The sequence below is a fragment of the Peromyscus californicus genome, unplaced genomic scaffold, assembly GCF_007827085.1.
Source record: "Peromyscus californicus insignis strain IS unplaced genomic scaffold, ASM782708v3 Scaffold_23__1_contigs__length_62951481, whole genome shotgun sequence".
NCBI lineage: Eukaryota > Metazoa > Chordata > Mammalia > Rodentia > Cricetidae > Peromyscus > Peromyscus californicus.
The window spans coordinates 14,432,410-14,456,416 of NW_026294534.1; the positions used below are offsets into that span (position 1 = coordinate 14,432,410).

General features: G+C 44.8%; 2 protein-coding genes across 7 annotated transcripts in view; both read right to left on the reverse strand.

Annotated features, from left to right (window-relative positions):
* Nek5 (NIMA related kinase 5) overlaps window positions 1-23,638 on the reverse strand; it is a 54,870-nt gene extending 31,232 nt beyond the window's left edge. For 5 of the 6 annotated variants that reach the window (XM_052751787.1, XM_052751786.1, XM_052751785.1 and 2 more), the window contains exons 1-10: window positions 23,525-23,638; window positions 21,923-22,060; window positions 16,599-16,683; window positions 13,112-13,209; window positions 9,133-9,216; window positions 8,986-9,056; window positions 6,973-7,059; window positions 3,072-3,126; window positions 883-1,083; window positions 725-807 (exon numbers count right to left, since the gene is read on the reverse strand). In XM_052751787.1, the coding sequence (XP_052607747.1) occupies window positions 725-807; window positions 883-1,083; window positions 3,072-3,126; window positions 6,973-7,059; window positions 8,986-9,056; window positions 9,133-9,216; window positions 13,112-13,209; window positions 16,599-16,683; window positions 21,923-22,039 (881 nt within the window). In that variant the 5' untranslated portion in view covers window positions 22,040-22,060; window positions 23,525-23,638. Of the gene's footprint in view, window positions 1-724; window positions 808-882; window positions 1,084-3,071; window positions 3,127-6,972; window positions 7,060-8,985; window positions 9,057-9,132; window positions 9,217-13,111; window positions 13,210-16,598; window positions 16,684-21,922; window positions 22,061-23,524 lie in introns of those variants that run through there. The other variant, XM_052751788.1, reaches the window with a different exon arrangement.
* Window positions 23,623-24,007, reverse strand: part of Nek3 (NIMA related kinase 3) — a 31,819-nt gene continuing 31,434 nt past the window's right edge. Inside the window, exon 17 of the transcript XR_008221392.1 lies at window positions 23,623-23,733. The gene's annotated coding sequence lies outside the window, so the exon portion shown is untranslated. The remainder of the gene's footprint in view (window positions 23,734-24,007) is intronic.

Sequence of the window (24,007 nt, forward strand, 5' to 3'; positions counted from 1 at the left end):
CAGAAGAAAGGAGCTGAGTTCCCCAGGTCACTTCAGAGATAGATATACAACTTCTTGGGGACACCCACTTCTACCCATGACTAGATGATTTCTAGCCTGTTCATACACTTATATTTTCTAACTACCCATATTCTTCATAGTTATTGGAATTTCTCCCATGAATAGCAGCAATATGTCAAAACCCATGGTATGATACACACATAATAAATGCTTTTTTTTTAACATCACACAGTTAGTGTGCTGGAATTGCAGCAAAGCTTCAGACCATCACATTTCACAGTGGTGTGGAACCCAGTCATACTTATTAATCAAATAAGGATATAGATACTCCTCTTTCTGTTTCAATGCTAAAGATTGAACCAAGGTATCATCCATGCTAGTCAAGTGCTACACCACTGAGCACCACCACTAACCCCAAGGAGTTGGGGTTTGGACTTTTTTTGGACAGGGTAGGACAAGATAACTTTGGGCTTTTCTTTTTCAGGGTCAGACATAGCTTAGGTAGGTCTAGCACTTGTGATCTTTTTGCCTCAGTTTCCCAAGTGCTGGGATCACAGGGGTGATGATGCCCTGCTAAGAATTGAATTTGGGGTGTATTATTTCATTTTTTCTGATGCTGGGATGGAACTTGGGGTATTGTGCAAGCTAGATAAGTAGTGTTCCAACAAGCTACACTCCCAGCTACCACAGATGCTCTTTGGTTACATGGTCACCTGATCCTTACCGTGGACTACCTCCCCAGTGAGTTGTAAAACGGATAGCGGCGTTCTGCACATGAGCATGGGACTGAATTCTTCTTGAATGGACCTGAAATCAAATATATGTGTCAATGACTTAGCATCCAAAATCTCCACCAAAATCTAGAGTCACCTCCAAACCTACCTCAGGATACATGTATCGGGCAATAAGAGTTTCTAAAAAAGGCCTTCTCAAAAGAGAATTAATAGATGGTCGATCCTGAGGAGACACTTTAAAGAGCTGAGGTATCAAGGACTGTAGGTCAAGAGAAAAGTGGGGTGATATCGGAGCAACACATGCTTCACAAATCTTCAGAACCAGATGGTGTAAGTTGTTACTCTCAAACTGAAAGGACAAGGATAATTATACCACATTAGAGACAAGCTGAGTACTGGTAATTAAAGTAAGAAATACACCAAGAAACAAAAGCTGGCCAGGTGGTGGCGCACACCTTTAACCCCAGCACTCGGGAGGCAGAGGCAGGCGGATCTCTGAATTCAAGGCCAGTCAGGACTATTATATAGAGAAACCTTGTCTTGGAAAGCCAAAACAAACCAACAAAAAAACAAAAGCTGTCTATCATCTATCTATCTATCTATCTATCTATCTATCTATCTATCTATCTATCTATCTATCTATCATCTACCTACCTACCTACATATCTTCTATCTACCTATCTACCTACCTTCTGTCTGTCTGTCTGTCTGTCTGTGTGTCTGTCTGTCTATTATTGTGTGTGGCATTGGCAGAGGGCCTTGAGCATGCCAGGCACTTGCTCTACCTTTGAGCTGCATCCCCAGCCTATGAATATTTCTAAGCTCCAGTCGGAAGCACTGTGCTCTGCCCCATCTTGTCGTCACCTATCTGTCATAGTAGAAACTTCAGGCAGTTACTCCAAGAGATGCTGTGCTACTTAAAACAAGATTTAAACTTTTAGTACTTTTATTTTGCTTTTGTTTTTGGTGCTACTTATTGAATGGATACGTGATCTACCTATGAACTACACCCCTAGTCCCTAATTTTAATACTAGCTTAAAAAGTTACGCCGGGCGGTGGTGGCGCATGCCTTTAATCCCAGCACTCAGGAGGCAGAGCCAGGCGGATCTCTGTGAGTTCGAGGCCAGCCTGGTCTCCAAAGCGAGTTCCAGGAAAGGCGCAAAGCTACACAGAGAAACCCTGTCTCGAAAAACCAAAAAAAAAAAAAAAAGTTTCCTTTATTTTTAATTTTTTGTTACCAAAATACCATTTACTTACACTTAAAAACTGAAAGGAGCCGGGCGGTGGTGGCGCACGCCTTTAATCCCAGCACTCGGGAGGCAGAGGCCGGCGGATCTCTGTGAGTTCGAGGCCAGCCTGGGCTACCAAGTGAGTCCCAGGAAAGGCGCAAAGCTACACAGAGAAACCCTGTCTCGAAAAACCAAAAAAAAAAAAAAAAACAAAAAAAAACAAAAAAAAAAAAAACTGAAAGGAATAGGAAGTTATAAATAGGAAAATATGTATAATTCCACAACTCAGAGGTATAATTCTGTATAATCTTTTCAAGAATGTTTATTTTATAGAGGTAATCATGCTGACAGGACATTTTACTTTTGCTTTTTGAAATACTATAACATAAATATTTACTCATAAACTCATCCACAATGAAGTCTTCCGTTGTATGAAAGAAGTACTTATTTATACATAATAATGTTGAACATGATGGTGGGGCAATGGAGTGCAGGTTTTGTTTAGATACCAACTGTGAGAACTTTCACATTAACAACAACAGTAATAATGAAGACAGCTGTATAGACAAGAGTTGGCAAGCGAGTTGTCCTTGGGAAGTCCTGCCTACAGTATTGACCTTGGTCTGAAGTCTCTGGGACCCGAGATTTGCAGAGAAATTCCACTCCTGCCTAAATGTTAAGAGTGGCTCTCTTTATCCAAGACATTTATGCAATAATATGGTTTGTTTTGAACATATGGTTTGCTTCTGGGAGCCTTGGAAGTTTTGCACATACCAGGCAATGATGCCTATGTGTCCAACTTTCAATAAAGCATGGAGACAAGGTAGCTATGTAGACCAGGCTGGCCTCTCAGTCCTCCTGCCTCCACCTCTTGGGTTTATTTTGTTGTTGGTTTTGGCTTTTTAAAGATGAGTTCTCTCTCTGTTGCTCATGCTCATCTTGAATCCCTGAGTTGACAGGACCACAGGCACATGCTACCATGCCTGGCTATCCATGTAGTTTTTAAACAATATCATAAAACCAAACATTAGTCTTTTTCTCTCAGAAGTTAATTTCCAATACATGCATTCAGTAATTCAAGATTCACACGATGATCAATATACTTACAGGATGCTTGAGTGTGCAGAGCTCATATAAGACACATCCGAGAGACCAAATATCCCTGGAGAAGAGAAGGGTTTAGATGGCCAGAAAACGGCAACAATTATTGGTAGACGTTTTTGCCTCTTACATTGCTTTGTGTTGGGATAGCTTCATTTTACTAGGTTGGCATGTTTTCACAAGTGCCTTCAGGTATATTATCAATTCTAAGATAAAAATTAAAATAAGAATCGTTTGAAGTTCTTCAGAATCCTGGCAGACAACAGGTAAGCACATGTTACTACAATATGATAGGTGAATATTTACTCCATGTACCCAAAGACAATGTGTGTACAATGGAATTGGGGGCACATTAAAGGAGCAAGGCAAGACTGCAGTACGCATTGGTTTTGATTGAAAAGATGGAAAATGGTTGGTTGAGGAAGATAAATTCTACTCAAAGCTCTTGACAGAGAAAAAGTTACAGTACATGACAGCATAGTCTCAGTGAACATTTGAAAAACATGCTTGCAATATAGGATTGAATTTTGCTCTTTCCACACTTATTTAAAAAATACTTAATGTGGTATTAAGGATTAAACCCAGGGCTTTGAGCATAAGGCAAGCACTCTCCCACCCATCCACCCCCCCAATCTCTGTTAGTAACTATAAGTATATGTTTGGCTTGAGTCATTTCAAAGAATAAAAAGGATAATTAAATCCAAAAGGCAAGAGAAACTCTGAGATGTCAAGGAGGCTGTCAAAGAGCCCTACTAAGGATCCAGCAGAGAAAAGTAAAGTGGGGCGGAGGTGTGGCTCAGTGGCAGACCACGCCACAACACAGGTAGGAGGGAACCACTTTTCTGAGGCATGATGCAGATGGTAAGGTCAGCTGGAATCACAGTTGCAGTCAGTGATAAGTTCAGAAGTACATCATCTAAGTTCACTCTCCAGTAAATAAGCAAAAACACTGAGGGATGGGGCAGCTACTAGACTTGCCCTCAGTCCTGGCTTCCTTGAGCAAAAGGATTTTCAGTCAAATAGCCAGCGAGCCCACCCTTGTTCCGGCACCAGCCATCTCATACACCCCACAAATGGCCTGAGAAGACCTCACAACAATCTTGCCGAGGTTCCTAAAGACACGGTCTGGGCTATTGAAATAGTTTGTGCTAAGTTGTTTTGCTTTATGTCAAAGCCCTAATGAACTCTAAATGATCCCACTGGAGAGATACTGGACAGGCAACTTGTGCTTAGTGCACACACGCCTTCTCCAGCTACGTAAGCAGGCTGGTCAAATTCTGATCTAGCCAGCGGAGAGCCAGCTCCTGGGCTGCCTCCTGGGTACTGCAACATCACAATAAGAGGCTTTTCTTGTTTACTTTTGTCCTCACTTTTATTAGTTTGTATTAATGTTAATAATATTTATTATATGAATATTATTATATGAATTTAATCATATTCACACATACTCATTCCTCCCAGATCCACTGCTGGGCAAAGAGTCAGTTTCCTTTTAAGTGTGACACCCTCCCTACCCCCTGTAGGCCACCCTCAAGTGAGGATACCGGTCCAGGAGTATATGGAAAGAACAAACTGGGTTCTGGCCTACTTTCCGTAGCACACGCTGAACCGGTAACAGGATGAAAGCTGCAGCAGAGACACTGTAGTGGGAGGGACACGAGAAGCCGTGGGGACAACTGGGCAGTCGATGGCCGCCCAGCCGAACTGGAGAAGCACAACGCAGCCAAGTGCTGGGCAACTGGAGAAGAGGCGGCTGGCCAGGTCAAGAGAGTGGCCAGGGCACAGGGGCTGGGGTGTGTGTGTGGCAGTGGACATAGAGATGGCAGAGAACTCAGGCTGAAGAAGGGTATAAGGAGCAGGAGAATAAAAATCAAAGATTCTGGTTGCTGCAAGAGATCTGGAGAGCCATCAAGCCTTTGGGGGCAAAGGTCCCAGACATGCCATGCTCCTGTAAGAACTGTGACAATGGCTGCTTGATATCAAGGACTGAATAATCTCACTACCTAAGCCTGCCTGAGAGCTGCAATGCCAGCTGCTGCCAGAGGCTAGGGGACCTCAACTCAGGCCAACACAAGAGTGTTTAAACACTCATAGAGATAAGAGATCTGTCCTATTCAGAGTTACTATCGCTGTGATGAAACACCATAACCAAAACCAACTCGGGGAGGAAACGGTCCTTTGGCTTACACTTCCACATCACAGTTCATCAATGAAGGAAGTCAGGACAGGAACTCAAGCAGGGCAGGAACCTGGAGGCAGGAGCTGATGCAGAGGCCTTGGAGGGGTGCTGCTTACTGACTTGTTCCTCGTGGCTTGCTCAGTCTGCTTTCTTATAGAACCCAGGACCACCAGCCCAGGGATGGCACCACCCACCACGGGCTGGGCCCTCCCTCTTCAGTCACTAGGACCCAACACCCATGGCCTGCAGAGGCACTGTGACACTAGAGAGAACCATCTGCTGCTGTGCCCACCTGCTTGCTGCTGGGGCATGCCTGCGATCCCTGCACTCAGGCAGTAGAGGCAGGAAGATCAGAAGTTCAAGGTCTTCCTCGGCTGCATGGCAAGTTCAAGGCCAGCCCAGGATATATACCTTGTCTCAGACAACAACCAAAGACCACAGAATAATGCTGCTGACCCAGGGTTCTTTGCCCGGCAGAGCAAAGTTCTACTTTCAACCACCTACCTTCTATCTAGCACTACCTACCTGTGTTATGAATGAGGCCAAATCCCTTGGGGCCAGGAAATGTCTCAAATAAATAAGTAAGCAAACAAACAAATAGCTAGGGAGATATTTTAGTTGGTAAAGTGCCCAAAGCACCAGCGTGAGGACCTGAGTTTGGGCCCCCAGAACCTGTATAAAAGCTTCATACGTTACTGTGTGTCTATAACCCCAGCACCAGACAGAGACGGCCAGATCTCTGGAGCTCGCTATCCAGCCAACCCAGCTAATTGGTAATTTCCATCCATGTTCAGTGAGAGACACTGTCTCAAAACATAAGGGAGAGAGCAATAGAGAAAGGTACCTGACATTGACCTCTGGTCTAAATACACACACACACACACACACACACACACACACACACACACACACACACACACACGAGGCAGGAAGGGAGAGGGAGAGAGACAGGGGAGTAGATCTTTAAATCACATTTAAGTTAAAATTTTTCTATTCATGTATTTTTTTTTAAAAAAAAGATTTATTCATTTTGTTTTCCGTCTGAATGATATGTCTGAATGCATATTTGTGTACCACATGTGTGCCTGGTGCCTGGTGCCTGAAGAGATCAGAAAAGGGCATTGGATACCCTGGAACTGAAGTTATATATGGTTGTGAGCCATGATATGGGTGCTGGGACCAGAACCCAGCTCCACTGAAAGAGCAGCCCGTGCTCTTAAGTGCTGAGCCGTTGCTCCAGCCCCAAGCTTAAAAGCCTGGTTGCAGGTTGTGGCTCTGTGACAGAGCACAAAAGCAAGCCTGGTTCAGGCTCCAGCACCAAATAAAAGTACCAAATTAGAGCAAGTAATTAATTAAAGCAAGCCGTTGTTGTTGTTGTTGTTTTCGAGACAAAGTTTCTCTGTGTAGCCCTGGTCGTCCTGGAACTCGCTCTGTAGACCAGGCTGGACTCTAACTCTGAGATCTGTCTGCCTCTGCCTCCCGAGTGCTGGGACTAAAATGTGTGCAGCACCACCACCTGGCTTCTTTGTATTTTTAAATGAAGAGAAATTGCTTTGTCTTAAGTAAGTCCAAACGCTTCCAGGAATATTAGTCACTGGAATTCTCCTTTCACACATGAGGAAAAGGCAAACGCGCACATGCCAGCAGAAAACAGATTAGACATCAGACTCTGCACCTCAGTGTCACCCACCAGGTTGGACTGACACTCTCCAACCAAGAGCAACTCACGTTTTGTTGTTGTATGGTCTGTTCTGACAAATCTCTGGGGACAGGTAGTAAGGTGTCCCAGCACACGTTTGAGCAAGTTCCATGGAACTAGGAAATTAGAGTAAATACAAAATAAGTTTCACTAGTAGAGTGAGAGAGACTGAAGACATGACTATGGAAGGAAAATTGTAAACGCGAACAATAAAACTGTATTCATGTGCATATTGGAAGAAAGCAAGACATTTCGTATGAACAACAGACTAACAAAGACAGAAGGTTTTTAACCTTACAGTTCAACCCCCAACCATGTGTGATGATGCACGTCTTTAATCCCAACACTTGGAAGGCAGAGGCAGGCAGATTTCTATAAGTTGGAAGCCAGCCCTGTCTATATAGTGAGTTCCAGGACAGTCAGAGATACATGGAGAGGTCCTTCTCTCAAAAAGCAAAACAAAAATCAACCCCCAAGTTTATACATACATACATACATACATACATACATACATACATACATACATACATATATAAACACACACACATCCATACTTACATGGAAATGAGAGAGAGAGAGAGAGAGAGAGAGAAAGAGAGAGAGAGAGAGAGAGAGAGAGAGAGAGAGAGAGAGAGAGAGAGAGAAAACAAGAACACAAGAAAGCCAGGCATGGTGGTCCATGAATCTGTATTTCTAGTATGGGAACATGGAGGCAGGCAGATAAGGAGTTCAAGGCCAGCCTCAGCCACATAACAAGTTAAAAACTAGCCCAGACTACATGAGACCCTATCACACACACAAAGGTACATGTGGGCTAGAAAGGTGATTAAGAGCACTTGTTCTTCCAGAGGACCCAGGTTCAGTTCTCAGCACTCACACTGTGGCACACAGCCATTCCCAACTCCAGTTCCAGGGGACCTAATGCACTCTTCTGACTCTCACAAGCACAAGACATGCTTAGGGTGTACATACATACATGCAAGCAAAATACTCATGCAAATAAAAGAATCTAAAAATATGCTAAAATGTATACACATGTCTAGATTTTTTTAATTTAAACATATCCTATGGCTAGGTATGTAAATAAGTGATTGCCCTAAATCATAGCACTGCAAAATAGTAATAATACCAATAATAATAATAATAATAGCAGTAGTAGTAGTAATTACATATATATTATGACAACTCCATAAGGACAGAATCTTTAATTAAAAATCTCTTAGGTATAATAAGATTACTGTTTTTCCAGCTATCAATGTGATACAATTGTGTATTCTAAAATTTGGAAAATACAAAAAGGAATTAGGCTGGGTGAGTACTTGGCTACCATGTGCAAGGCCCTGGGTTTAAACCCTAACACCATCAAGAAAAAAGTCAATGAATAAAAACTTAAATTTCTGAGTCTGAGTTTCCCTAAAACCTGGTGTCAAACTGAGATCCTTTTTCTTCCCATCTGCTTCCACAGTTTTGTATAGCTGTCACCATGCTGTTTTTGTAAATCACAATTCCACTTAGCTCACATCACACAGCAAAATATTTCCTTGTGATACCAAGAAGTCCACAAAACCAAGTGAGGTATTTTTATAGTATAATATATTCAGGAATATGGTTTAGCTGTTCTTTAGAGCATCTCTACTGCCATTTGATTAGTCACAATTTATCTTGAGAATTTTTTCTAGATTTTACTTTCATTGTTTGTGTGTGTGCACACATATGTGTACATGTGTGGGAGTGACCACAGAGGCCAGAAAGGAATGCCAGATGCCCTGGAGCTGGAGTTAGAGGAGACACCAGAAGTGGGTGCTGGGAACCAAACTCAGGTTCTCTGAAAGAGGAGCAAGCACTCTTAAGCTCTGACTCATCTCCGGAGCCCCACAGCTTCAGAATTTTAACCACAGACAGTCATGTGATTCAACATATTCATTCAGTCACCTAAAATTGTGGGGATAATGAAACTTTTATTATCTTAATTCACAATGCCTCAAAGTGAACACTTTGTCGATTTTAAATAGAAAGAAAGATAGAATTTTACAAGTACTTACTTATTCAGTGTCCTTGCTGTTCCAAAGTCCCCAAGCTTTGCAACCTTTCCATTCTTGCTAAGAAAGATGTTCTAAAAGTGAAGGAAAATCATGTTCAAAAAGAGAATAGGAGTCACTGTGTCTTAGGTCATCTGTCTGAGCTGTTACCTGAGACTTTATGTCCCTGTGCAGTATCTTCCTGTCGTGAATATGCTTCAGTCCTAGAGAAATCTGCACAAACCAGCCCAGGATCTGCAGAAGGGAACAGAACCAAGCTACTGAACAGTCTGCTGGTCCCTGATACAGTTTCACAGTCACATGAAAAAAAGAGGAAGAATAATAAAAATGGAGCTGGAGGTTATAACACGTTAATTTCACCTTATAGCCCAGAAAGGTGCTTCAGATATCATTAGCATTAAAGTGAAATCCATATGTAGAAAGAGAAGAATATAAGCCAAGAAGAGATGGTGGCCACGTATGGCTATCTATCTATCTATCCATCCATCCATCCATCCATCCATCCATCCATCCATCCATCCATCCATCCATCTACCTATCTATCTATCTATCTATCTATCTATCTATCTATCTATCTATCTATCTATCTATCTATCTATCCCATCCATCCATCTATCTATCTCTTTTTTTGAGACAGGGTCTTATTGTGTAGTCCTGAAAGGCCTGGAATTCCTTGTGTAAACCAGGTTGGCCTCTCACTCACAGAAATCTGCCTGCCTCTACCACTATGACCACCTGTGGGTTTTTTGTTTGTTTGTTTTTTGTTGTTGTTGTTGTTGCTGTTGTTTTCTTGTTTAACATGGGGTTTCCCAGGACAAGCACAATGCATGTCTGCTGTCTCTGTGGCCCCTGTTGACACTGATGCCACTAGGTTTTTCTTTACAATGGATGGAAGGTACCCAGGACAAACAGAAAGGAAGAAGTAGAAAACAATAGCCCTCTGGATAAGTGAGACAGTTGATGAGCCTGAACTGTTTAGGAGGCCCCCAAGCACTGGGACCAGGACCTGTCCTTGGTGTATGAGCTGGCTTTTTGGAGCCTGGGGCCTATGCTGAGACACTTTGCTCAGCCTTGGTACAGGGAGGAGGGGACTGGACCTGCCTCAACTGAATCTACCAGGCTGAGCTGAATCCCCAGGGGAGACCTTGCCTTGGAAGAGGTGGGAATGGGGGGTGGATGGGGGGGAGGCTGGGGAGTGGGAGGAGGGAGGAGAGGGGAATCTGTGGCTGATATGTAAAATTAAATTAATTATAAAATAAAAATATTTATTACAAAAAAGAAATTGTACAAGAGCCAGGTGGCGGTGGTGCACTCAGGAGGCAGAGCCAGGCAGATCTCTCTGAGTTTGAGGCCAGCCTGGACTACAGAGCAAGATCCAGGACAGGCACCAAAACTACACAGAGAAAACCTGTCTCAAAAAACCAAAAAAAAGAAAAGAAAGGAAATTGTACAAGAATGCCTATTTATATGTCTAATAGAAAACTACCAACAATTTAACTTTTAGAGGTCACCTTGCAGTTGGGGGTGCAGCTGAGCTGGTAGAATACTGCCTTCTATATATCAGACTTTGTATTCTTCCCTAGCACTGAAAAAAATGGAAGGAAAAAAAAGGCTCATTTTCTTTTCTTTTTGTGGTTTTGAATTCTAGTTTATTTCTTAGTCATAAGTATTTTATTCATTTATTTGTTTATTCATTATTTATTTTTCTGATACAGGATGCTTTCATATAGCCCTAGCTACCCTTATACTCACTGTTGTAGCACAGGCTAGCCTCGAACTTATGGTAGTCTTCCTGCCTCAGCCTCCTGATACTGGGATTTCAGGCCTTTGCCACCAGATCCAGCTCAATGTTGTATTTTATATCAGAAGGCAGGGAGCCACTTTAATAAAATGTGTTCTACACTTTTAGAAATTCATTTAAAGTACTCTAAACCCACAGGTTCTTTGTCTGCCAAGTGATATAGTAAGAAGAAAATAATATAAGATGGCCCATATTCTAGATATTAGGACTCAGTTGACATCTTGGAATTTTCCCAACAAATTTTCCCGTATATATGTATATGAAAGCGATCTAAATGGAATCACCAAACAATGAGGGGGAGAGCTTCAACTGGACTTCCCTCACCACCAAATGACACTTCCAGTACATCCAATTGAGTTGTTTGCCAAAGGAGCCCCATGGGAACACCAAAACAACCCAGGATATTGCCAAGGCTATTGGTTGTTATCCACAAACTGGTTGCAGAAGACAACACGTAGACAACTCATTGTACATGGAGATGCTGAGCTGGTGCCTACCGAGAAAGAGCCTTCCCTCCCGTGGACTAGTGTTCATGATACTGGAAGGTACTCTGCACGCTACCAGAGGAGAAAGGTAAACACCAACCAGGTAAAAAGCCTTCTATCTACAATGGTGACCTGCCTGCAAGACACAGTGGCGCAGTAGTGGCACAGAGCTTGTGGGAGCAACCACCCACTCTCTGATTGGATCTAAGGCCCACTCCGTGAGACAGAACCCACCTCCAACACTGCTTGGGTGGTCAAGTACCTAACACTAAATAAGTCAGGGACTTCCCAGCGGTGGTGGCGGTGCATGCCTGTAATCCCAGCATTCAGGAGGCAGAAGCAGGCGGATCTCTGTGAGTTCAAGGCCAGCCTGGGCTACCAAGTGAGTTCCAGGAAAGGCACAAAGCTACACAGAGAAACCCTGTCTCGAAAACCAAAAAAAAAAAAAAAAAAAAAAAAAAGGTCAGGGACTTAGGAGAAAACCAACTGCCACCACGCTGCTAGAGGAATATAGTAATAAAATGGCTCTCAACAACATTCTGCTACACTCATAGATCAGTTCCTGCCTCAGCCATCATCAGAGATGCTTCCTTCTGCAGCAGAAGGGAATAAATACAGAGCTCCACAGCCAGACAATGTGCAGAGAGTAGGAGACCTTGAAACACTCAGTCCTAAACAGGATGTCTCTATCAAATCCCTCTCCTCAGGACTCAGGGAGCTCTGCAGAAGAGGAGGCAGACAGACTGTAAGAGCCAGAGGGGATGGAGGGCATCAAGGGAACAAGGCCTTCTGAACACAGCAGGACCCATGCACATATGAACTCTCAGAGACTGAGGCAGCGTGCACCAGGCCTGCATGGATCTGCACCAGATGGGGTCCTAAAGCTAAAAGGAGAAGTGGACACACATCCCCATCCCTAACCCAGAAGCTGCCTCCAATTGATAACTACTTGCAAATGAAAAATTAGTTTTCTCCAATGGAGTCTCACTAGTTATACAAACCATTCTTAAGGGCAGGCCCCATGCCCAGCAGAAGATGGTCAACACAAAATGAACTCAATGGCGTTTTTTGGAGGTTCTTTGTCTCTTTTTTTTTAAACTTATAGGTCCTTTGCTATATTTTTGGTTATGAGCGTACCCTTTAATGGCTGAGCCATCTCCCCAGCCCAATTTTGACAATCTTAAAAGTTACATTATTACTTATTTGTGAGAAGAGGAAGGAGCACATGCCAAGGTGAGTGTATGGAGCTCAGAGGACAATCGGCAGGAACTGGTTCTCCCCTTCTATCATATGAGTTCCGGGGATTGAACTCAGGTCATCAGGCTTGATGAGAAGTGCCTCTACCCACTGAGCCACCTTTCTGGCCCCACATGGTATTTAATTTTTTATTTTAGATTTATTTATTTCACTTTATGTGTATGAGTGCTTTGTCTGCATGTATGTGAGTACGTATACCATATGCATACCTGGTACCTGTGGAGGTCTGTGGATTACCTAGAGCTAAAGTTACAGATGGTCGTGAGCCACCATGTGAATACTGGAAATTGAACCTAGGTCCTCTGTAAGAATAACAAATGTCCTGACACCCTGAGCCATGTCTCTGGCCCCATCTTCACGATTGTTTTAGACACGAAGTTCATCCTACATGACATACGTAGACAAGAGATATTTCCTCCAAAAAAATCATTCCCAAAACCAAATTCTACTTCAATTCAACTATCAAGAATGTTAATCCACGATTTTACGATTCAAATTCCCCTACCAGAAACGTGCTTTGCATAGCCTAGGATGTGGTTAGAACATTATAAATGTAACACCCCACGAACACTAGAAGTAGATTTACCTGGTCTTCACTGAATAACTCTCCCCTCTGCCTCTGGATCCTTTGCAGGAGATCCCCTCCGTCACAGTACTCCATTACAATAAACAGCCTGCTGTTCCCTGCAAGAAAACAACATCCTTTGGGCCGGAGAGCTTTTAGACACCATTTTCCTTTCAAAATCTAGAATGTGAAGAGGCTACAACAGGAAAGCGCAGTGCGTGAAGGTGCGTGTGGCCAGGGGATGGACTGGGCTCTCATCCCACTACACCACTTGCAGTTCTGGTGTGTGTGTGTTTGTCTGGCCTCGTTGATAAAGGGTTAATTCCGTGTAGTCCAGGGAGTTAACATCAGTTGTCCGCCTGACAGAGTCTAGACTCTCCTAGGAGACAAATGTCTGGGCACTTCTGTGAGGGTTTCTGGATTGGATTAATGAAGGAGAGAAGACCTGCCCTCAATGTAGAAGGCACCATCCCCAAGGTGTGGAGCCCTTAACGGAGTAAAGAGGGAGGAGTGAGCACGTGAGCATGGAATAACTGTTTGAAGCCATCAGCTCAACGCCCATTTGTTCCGCAGGAACAGAAAACAAGCACAACAGTGCAGAGATCTGGGTCTCTTTTGTTCCACATTTAGAGCGCTTGACTCTGGAACATGCTCAGCACCTAAGAGTTAATATTTACTGAGGGAAGTGATTTTGCCTTAGGAAAACATCGCTCAATTCTCCTTATTTTTCTTACGCCGCTTCAAGTTCATATAACCTCATCTTTCATACTAGCCAGCTACTTTTGAGTAAATCAAAAGGATTAGACAGGTGGGCCTGACCTGGTCACATGACTTATGTAAATCTGAGCCTGGGGGTTGGAGACAGAAGAGATTTCCAGCCCCTCCTCCTGGCCCTGTGACAGAGCACAGAATTTCACTTCTGGTAGAGAGTGGTCCCTCGCGTTACCAGCCAGCGAGAAAGTGGAAACAGACATTAGGCCGTGGCTCTTGCAGTGAGTGATGGGCTGTTGTAGGGTCAGCAAAGCCTGTCTGTACAGGGTCTCACAGTCAGGCGCCTCCAGGCTCTGAGGCTCTTCTAAGCCCTTGTTTTAAGTACCAGCAAGCTGCCAAGCAACGTAGAGGGGCAAAGGAGGTCATTTACACTGTGAAGTGCTCTTAGCTGTGCAACTGTATCCAGTGCAAGTGTCTTCAGAAATCCACCTTACACAGAATAAAATGTATACTCCAGTCTATTAAAACAGCCCAGTCCATTCACTCTTTCAGCATCTGTGTATTGAGCATCTACTATCTGCCACATGTAGAGGACCAAAGTGTATATAAAAGTCCCTAAACTCATTAATGTTTACATTTGTGTGTGTGTGTGTGTGTGTGTGTGTGTGTGTGTGTGTGTGTGTGTGTGTGAGTTGCTAGGGATCAAACTCAGAACCTCATCCACGCTATACAATTGTTCTACCACCGAGCTACATTCTCAACCCCAAAGTTTCCTACCTGAAGAAAAAAAATTAAACAAATTTGTACTAATGTATATCCACAGATCATCACACACATTAGTAGAAAAGTGCCCTGGGGAATCACTGAAGGGACAGTGACTTGAGGAAGTCTAAGGGTGAGAAGAATTCAGGTAGACAAAGGATCTCAACAATAACTGACAAGCTGAAGAAGAGAAAGATGAGAACAGTGGATAGAAATGTGGGGCACTTTATTCCCTACATGGCTTTCATTTTTACTCAGAGTTCAGGGTGTAGCTCAGAGGTAGAGCATGCACACTTGCTCAGTCCAGCTACGTGCCCTGCCCGTGAAAAGCCTCACCAGAGCCCCAAGAGTTCCTCTGAATATCATTTATTGAAAAGGGTCATACAAACAGAGCTGCTTTTAACTTAACTAATATCATACGGGTTTTGAGATAGTCACTATTGTATGACTGGTTAGCCAGGAACTCACTTTGTAGACCAGGCTGGCCTTGAACTTACAACAGTCCTTTGGCCTCTGCTCCTCCAGTGCTGGGATTACAGGACTATGAGACCATGCCTGGCCTCATAACTGCCTTAAATGCTGTGATTTCTGAACAGCAGAGAGCACAGGGCACACCATGAAAAGTTCAAGAAATAGAGGGTCTATCTATGGACTTGCTTGCTGCTGTCTACGCACCCAGTGATACTCGAGGTTAGCCCTTCTTCTCTTAGTACCTACAGCCCATGAATTACAACAACCCAGTGAGAGAGGTTGGGGTGGGATATCCCTGTCCCGTGGTGAGCTGTGGGTATCTATGATCCTGGGATACCCTCATAAACACCCAATATATTGTATACTTGCGACTGCCTGTCTCTTCCCATTGTCATGCAAACTTCCAGGACAGGGGGTTTGCACATTTCGTTCCTGCTTCAAGCCTGGTAACTAGAATGATGACTCCGCAGAATCTGTTCTGTGAAAGAATGGGCTCTAACCAGTGTACTCTTAGCTTCCAGACAAAACCGAAATAAACCATCTGAGGGGCAGGGGGCTGGATAAATGGCTCAGTTCAGAGCACTTGCTACACGAGCATGAAAACTGGGTTTCAGGTCCCCCGTAAATGCTGGGTGGGCATAGAGACCTGCCTGCAATTCCAATCCTGGGCTGCTGAGACTAACTTTAATGGTGAGCTATGAGTTCAACTGGGAGATCCTGTCTCAACACGTAAGAGAGAAAGTGATTGACACAGACTCCCAACACCAACCTGGGGCCCCTGTGTGCACACACATATGTACACACATCACACACGTGTACACACAAGAAAAACACAGACCTTAGAATGAAGCTCCTTAAAGTTCTGCTCTCCTTTTGGCAGGTTGCTGCCTCTCTGTGAGAGGATTATACAGCGCCACCTACTGTCACAGAACACAACGGACCAACTATAACCCATGACACACATCCGGTTGATCATGACCTTGTGCCTGTTGGGCTTTGTGTCCCCTCTTCCTGGTAGCTTACAAAGCGACATGCTCTGTTTCTGCAATGTCCCTTTATCCAGGACCGCAGACATCACACTCCACCGGCAGCCAGCATGGAGTGGGAATGAGAAATGGATGTGTATTACTGCAGACCACGGTGATTTGAGCGTTACCACCGCTTCATCTGGCACACCAACCATTGTCTATTTGGTAGAATAAGAATTAAGGAGATGTGCAAAAACTTATGAGAGGGAAGCCATCTATAAAAAGTCACTAGAAGGACTCAGCATGGGTGGAACACACCCATAACCTCAGCACTGGGGAGGCTGACGAAGAGGATCTGGACTTTGAGGTTATGTTCACTACACAGTGAATTGAGCCCAGCCTGGGCTACAGAAGACCCTGTCGCAAAGGACAAACCTCACAAGATAGGAAATAAAGACAAAGTTTCAGGTTACAATTTAACTACACAGGAATATGAACGTACTTACAAAATTTAATAAATACACGATTCTTGGGAACACATCTTTTCTAGAGCTCTTTAGTTTATTGGGATACTTTAATGATGGAAAAAATCTAACCTTGAAAGGCACTGAAGAAGGTTACAATGTTGGGATGCTTCATCTGAGACAGAAGAATCACTTCTTTCTGTGAAACTTCTTTTTCCTGGAAGGGCGTCAAAGGGATATTTTGAGACAATGTGTCTTGCAGAAGTAACTGACTTACAGAGGCATGCTTCCTGCTCACTGCCATCCGAAATCCCCCAAAGCCACTGGCTTCAATGTCACTTCTAAAACTTATCTCTCAAAGGCAGGGCCACTATGGAATGAGCAGAGTGCCTCCGATCTAACCATCGGCTTGTCAGTGACAATTATAATCAAGAAAATTAATAATGCTGGGGAAACATTATTGTACTGCAAGTTCGGAATTGGTTACACTTGACACATGACTGTATTCCCAGCTGCCCAGGAGGCGGAGATCATCCTGGGCAACATAGCTAGGTCCTGTTGCAAGAAGTAAATGCAAATTATAAAGAAATTAGTAACTAGATTTTCGCTCATTATCTTTATCCTCCAGCATAAGGAAATCCTTTCTAAAACATAACATTCCAAGAGCAGTCACTGCTGAGAAGAAAACTGTCATATGCTACAAAAACAGACCAGCAAGATTCCGTATTCTGCATTTCTCCATTTTAGGAAATAAGCCATACATGCCCATAATGCTAGCACTCTGGGGCAGGAGGATCCCAAATTTGAGGACACCCTGGGCTACAAAGGGAGATCCTGTCTCAAAACAAAAACAAAAACCAGTTTCTTGGGGCCAGCAAGAGGGCTTGGCAGGTAAAGGCACCTGCTGCCAAACCTGGGGACCTAAGATCTATCCCTGGAACGCACATGGTGGAAGCAGGAAAGAACTGACGCCCACAGTGGTCCTCCGACCTCCACGTGTGTGCTGGGTCACACATGCGTGCACATATGCACACCAAGTAAATAAAGAAATGTCAAAAGAAAACATCTTTTATGATTTAACTTTAGTTTTGTAACTTATTATTCTATTTGTCATCCAAGAATAATACTTTTCTACTGTTTTGGTGCCTATGCACATACCCCATGCTGTCTGTCTGTCTGTCTGTCTGTCTCTGTCTCTCTGGAGGAGGTGTGCCTCTCTAGGTAACTCGGGCTGGCCTGGAACTGATGGTTCTCTTGCCTTAGCCTCCCGAGTGCTGGGCTACCTTCCTCCTCTTCCCCCTTCCATTTTTCTTCTGCTGCAGCTTGAACAAGGTAAGCACACCCTCCGCCACCGAAACAGCCCAGACGGCATTTTATAATTGACATTCTCAACCCCTGCTTCTAACCTAAGATCCAATGTCACATGCCTCATTCTAAACGGCATGATCAGAACGGGAATTTCAGATTTTAAAATGCTTTTGCCTCTCTCCTGACGGCTTGGTAAGTTTGACTACTTCTAAAAATGTAGCTACCAGGGTGGCAGAGATAGATGGAAGGAGAGGGGCAGAGAGAGAGAGGAGAGAGAGAATGAGAACATGAAATTAGGTGGGTAGGGAGATGGGGAGGATCTGGGAGGGGCGGGGGAGAGGAAATAGGATAAAAATGTTTTGTTTTGTTTTTTTGTTTTATTATTTTTTATTTGTTTTGTCATTTTTTTAATTTATTTAAATATGTGCCTTGGTGTGAAGATGTCCGATCTCATGAAACTGGAGTTACAGACAGCTGGGAGCTGCCATGTGGGTGCTGGAATCGAACCTGGGTCCTCCGGAAGAGCAGCCAGTGCTCTTAACTTCTGAGCCTGTCGTTTTGTTTTGAGGCAGAGTTTTGTCATGTAGCCCTGGATGGCCTTAAACTCACTATGTAGACCAGGCTGGCCTTAAACTTAGAGAGATCTCCTGCCTTTGCCTCCTAAGTTTTGGAGTTTAAGGCATGTGTCACCATGCCTAGCTTATTGTTTTGTTTCTTGAGACAGGGTCTCACTCTGTCACCTAGGCTGGCCTCAAACTTACAGCAATCCTCTTGTCTCAGTCTCCCAAATTCTGAGATTGTAAACTACACAGATTCTTGAGTTGGAACTTACAATATTTTTTTTATTTTATGTCTGTTTTTTTTTCTTTTTTTTCAGAGCTGAGGACCGAACCCAGGGCTCTACCACTGAGCTAAATGCCTAACCCCTCTTTTTTTTTATTTTAATGAAGAAAGGCTGAATGTTAAGAAATTAACGTTCAATTTATCAAGTTAGCAAAAGAGAAAATAGGAGTCTAAATGAAAGGAAATAGAAAAATAACGATATGTTGGCTGTGGTACTGAGACTAACTCCCAAAAAACAAGAAACAAAAGAAACCCCCCCACAGCTTCTATTCACATCACACTCTTCCTCCTTCCCCTCTTCCTTCTTTTTTTTTTGGTTTTTCTTCACCCTAGGGTCTAGTCTAGTGCATGCTAAGAAAGTGCTCTGCCGCCAAGTGGTGGTGCACACCCCTTTAATCCCAGCACTCTGGAGGCAGAGGCAGGCAGATCTCTGTGAGTTCGAGGCCAGCCTGGGCTACAGAGTGAGATCCAGGAAAGGCTCCAAAACTACACAGAGAAACCCTGTCTTGAAAAACAAAAACACTCACACACAAAAAAGTGCTCTACCATTGAGACACATCCCAATATTCTTTTTGCTTTTTGTTTTTATTTTTTATTTTTGTTTTATTTTATTTTTGGGGGGTGGAGCAAGGGCAAGCAAGCAAGAGAAGCAGGAAAGCAGGGGACAAGAGAGGGTGTTTCAGCAGGAGTGGGTTTTTTTCTTTTTGGTTTTTCGAGACAGGGTTTCTCTGTGTAGCTTTGCGCCTTTCCTGGAACTCACTTGGTAGCCCAAGCTGGCCTCGAACTCACAGAGATCCGCCTGGCTCTGCCTCCCGAGTGCTGGGATTAAAGGCGTGAGCCACCACCGTCCGGCAGGAGTGGGTTTTTAAGGGAAAAGTGGGGGGGAGTCTATGCTAGGGTGAGCTGGTAAATCCTGATTGGACATATTAGCCAAATAATGAACTTCAATTGTTGGACCTTGGTGTTTTGTCCCAGGAATGAGTCAGTGGCCAAATAAGGGAGTGGACCTTGGGGGCTAGCTTTAGGAATGTAATGGTTTTTAGCAAGGGAGCGGGGAAGGGTAAAGGGCAAAACCTGTCTACAATGTTTGCCGCGCTCAGACCTGTGTCTGCCACGCTCGGGCTGTGTTTGCCACGCTGGGGCTGTGTTTGCCATGCTCGGCCTGTGTCTGCCATGCTCGGCCTGTGTCTGCCACGCTCGACCTGTGTCTGCCACGCTCGGGCTGTGTCTGCCACACTCGGGCTGAGTCTGCCATGCTCGGTCTGTGTTTGCCATGCTCGGGCTGTGTTTGCCATACTCGGGCCTGTTGGAGCCCCTTCACAGACCCCTTATAGATGGTTGGGAGCCACCACGTGGTTGCTGGGAATTGAACTCAAGACCTCTGGAAGAGCAGCCAGCACTCCTAACCACTGAGCCACCTCTCCAGCCTCTGCTTGTTATTTCTGAGACAGAGTCTCAGCAGGCTGTGTGGGCTGGCCTTGAACTCTCTGGTAGCCCAGACAGGCTGTGAACGTCTTCCTTCCTCAGTCCCTGGAGTAGCTGGAATTACAGGTGTATGCCATCGGGCCAAGAAGTTTGATTTTTATGAAGTCAACCTAGCCATCTTTTCCTTTAGACCTTACAGGGGGAGTTTGGGGCCACGGCTGGGGCACTGGTAAAATGAGCTATGTGGAAACTGGACTTGGGAGAATGCCAGCAAAGGACCAGGTGACCCGATGCACTGACAAAAGGGGGGAAGCTAAGCCACAGTGGAGAGTCGGGACTTATCTGGAGGCGGATCCCTGAAACCTACGTGGGAAGCTGTCCTCTGACCTCCCTCCACATGTGCGCTGCGGTGTGTGTGCGTGCACATGTGCACTGTGGTGTGTGTGTGTGTGTGCCAATGTGTGCTGTGGTGTGTGTGCGTGCACATGTGCACTGTGGTGTGTGTGTGTGTGTGCCAATGTGTGCTGTGGTGTGTGTGCAAATGTGCGCTGTGGTGTGTGTGCAAATGTGTGCTGTGGTGTGTGTGTGTGTGTGCACATGTGTGCTGTGGTGTGTGTGTGCACATGTGTGCTGTGGTGTGTGTGTGTGCAAATGTGTGCTGTTGTGTGTGTGGGCACATGTGCGCTGTGGTGTGTGTGTAAATGTGTGCTGTGGTGTGTGTGTGCACATGTGTGCTGTGGTGTGTGTGTGCACATGTGTGTTGTGGTGTGTGTGTTCCTGCACGTGTGCTGTGGTGTGTGTGTGTGTGCACATGTGTGCTGTGGTGTGTGTGTCTGTACACGTGCAAGCACACATACACACCCTGAAATAAATTAAAAATAAATTTTTTGAGACAGGATCTCTCTACATAGCCCTGGCTGTCCTTGTATTTACTATGTAGCCCAGGCTAGCCTTCAGCTCACAGAAATCCACCTGCCTCTGCCTCTGGAGTGCTGGGATTAAAGGTGTGCACCATTATGTACAGTCTAAATAATTTTTTTTAAAGAAAGGAGTGGTAACTTGGCATGATGGTGCACACCTGTAACCCCAGCAGTAGGGAGACAGAGGCAGGAGGAGTCTAAGTCTGAGACTAGCTTGTCTACCTATCTAATCTAGACCCTGCCTCAAAAAAAAAGAAAGAAAGAAAGAAAGAAAGAGGAAAGAACAGAAAAGAAAGAAAGAAAGAGAGAGAGAGAGAGAGAGAGAGAGAGAGAGAGAAAGAAAGAAAGAAAGAAAGAAAGAAAGAAAGAAAGAAAGAAAGAAAGAAAGAAAGAAAGGAAAGAACCGAAAAGAAAGAAAGAAAGAGAGGAGAGGGAGAGATGGAGGGAGGAGGGGCAAGAGGGAGGAGGAGGGGAGGAAGGGAAAGACAATATAAAGCACAGAGGTGGGTGGGTCAGCCAGGGATTCAGCCATCACAGCGCGTGCGCAGCGTGATGACAAGTCCTTTGTTCAATGGGGTGGGGAGCGGGGAACCAAGAAAATGGATGCAACATATGTTCTTGGATTGGATTTCTAGCGTATGAAAGCAGAGTCCACTGAACCTGAAAATTCATAACTGTGAAAAAGGTGTTTGTTTTCATACTGGATTGACAATGTGGGGGCTGGAGGGACGGCTCAGCACTTACTGCTCGTGAAGAAGGCCCAGGTTCAGTTCTTAACACCCAGATCAGGTGACTCACAACTGCCTGCAAACCAAGTTCCAGGGCACCCAATGCCCTCTGCAGACACTTGCACTCACATAAACTCATGCAAGCACGCATACATATAATATATATATATAATATTTTTAAAGCTAAATATACCACTTAAAATTATCAAAAGTTTGAACTTCTTAACTTTACCTTTGTAAAATTGATCTCTTTTATGACGCAGTGATTGCCTTCTGTTTTATTTTTTGCCAAGTATACTTTCCCAAAGGTGCCTTCCCCGATGATCTTAATCAGGTCAAATTTATCCATTGTTTCGGAGGCCAGAGGTCCCTAAAATGAAGTAATAAACCTTTACTGTACACTTCTCATGACAACTAACGAGCAGACGATGGATAAAATGCAAAGGAACTGTTTGCTAAAACTTTCCACGCAGCTTTTCAGAGTCCCGAAATTTCCTTATGGCCACAGGTACCGTGGTGAAAAGGGTTTGGTTGGTAGAGTCCGAGGTCGCTCTGGATTGCAGCTCAGCTTTGTGACCTTAGACGAGTCGCCACCTCATAAACCTTTCTTCTCTAGCTTCTAAAATGGAAAACGACCCGTGTTTGAAGGAAAGACACCTCGTTGCAGATGCTTGGTGCCTCTAAAAAGCTGGAAGTCAAGGCCGGGGCAAGCACCCTTCATGTCTCAGTGGGAGGTACTGCCCTCTACAGGGAAGCCTGGGAATTTTTTCTGTCCGTGTTTGGGGGGCGTCTAGAGATATGGAGGCATTATGGTAGTTAAGATGAAGTTAGGGCCTGGGGTACTAGTTTTGCCATTCAAAGGTCGTTGGTCCCACACAACAAGGGATGACCACAGAGTCTCTGCATACACATACATAAGTGGAAAACCCCATTCATAGTTATCTGACTCCAGAACCCAACCATCACACGTCTAAGTATATCTCCATGGCATTAACTAGTGCTGGATTTCCTAAGAATATAAATCAAGCCGGGCGGTGGTGGGAGGCAGAGCTAGGCGGATCTCTGTGAGTTCGAGGCCAACCTGGGCTACAGAATGAGTTCCAGGAAAGGCGCAAAGCTACACAGAGAAACCCTGTCTCGAGAAAAAAAAAGAAAAAAGAAAAAAGAAAAGACTATAAATCAAGGCTTGGTTGGGTCTGGGGACTTTCCCACTAGTTGTGTGCCAATATGGAAAAACACCCGGTCTACGGGCTAGGGAGCTGCAGTCGGTGGGAGGTCCAGAGTTCTAGCAACAGGTGACTGTCCCGGCCCCTGGCTGCAGGTGTTTACAGGTGGAAATATATACTTTGTTGTAGATTGCTTTCCTTCTTTTCCCCTTTTATGCCACAGTTAGGGCATAATGGAGGTTTTTATTTTGCTGTACTGGGAATGGAACCCAGGAGCACATACATGCTAGGTAAGCATTCAACCACTGAGCTTTTGGGGGACTATTACTGAAACTGATCTAAGTAGTTCAGGTACGCCTTAAGTTTGCCATCCTCCTGCTTCAGACACAAGGTTTTAAAACTCTGGGTGGTCTACTGGGCAGGTTGTTTTCAAATTTCAAGTCAGGTGGATACTAGGTTGTCAGCGGGAGGCTGTGATCAGCATGTGGGAGGGGGATGGAGTTCAGGACTTTGTAGCTTGTAAGTTGCCATGGAAACTGACGCAGCCCAGGGAGCAGGCTCCGTAGCCGCTGCTCTGTCTCCTCCCGCCTGGACTCCCCATCTCTCTCCCTTGCCTTAGAGAGACCTAGGACAGCTCCTGAAGAACAAGCCCGGTGGGCTCAGCCTACCTGCTCAGTGGGCAGTGAGTCTTAAGTGTCCGGGTGGATCTGGCCCCTGGCAGCAAAGCCTCCGGGGACGCTGGAGCTGGGCCACCTCCGGGAAAGTGGGCGGAGCGCTGGGCGGGGGCAGAGGAGATCCATGGGCACTCCTTCCAGTTGCCCGAGGTGGGAAGCCATACATAAAACAAGCAACCAGAAAACATCTCCACACTCCTGTGCTGTGAGAAGTAAAGTCAGAGGAGGAAAACGAGAAGACAGAGTTGACCTCAAAGCGGAAGAAGCACACTTTTATTTAGAGAGATTGGCAACCTGCAGCTTTGGTATCTGAGGGTGCAGAAGGCGGCAGTTCGAGGTCTGAGATTTGGTTTTGGTAGTAAGAGAGTAGGGAGCAGGGAGAAACCGCTTTGGGGGCAAACTTTTCCAGAACTGTGGGGTGGGCGATCAGTCAGATTGCCTCGTTGCAATCTTCGGGTTCCAGGGTGTGTGATGGGG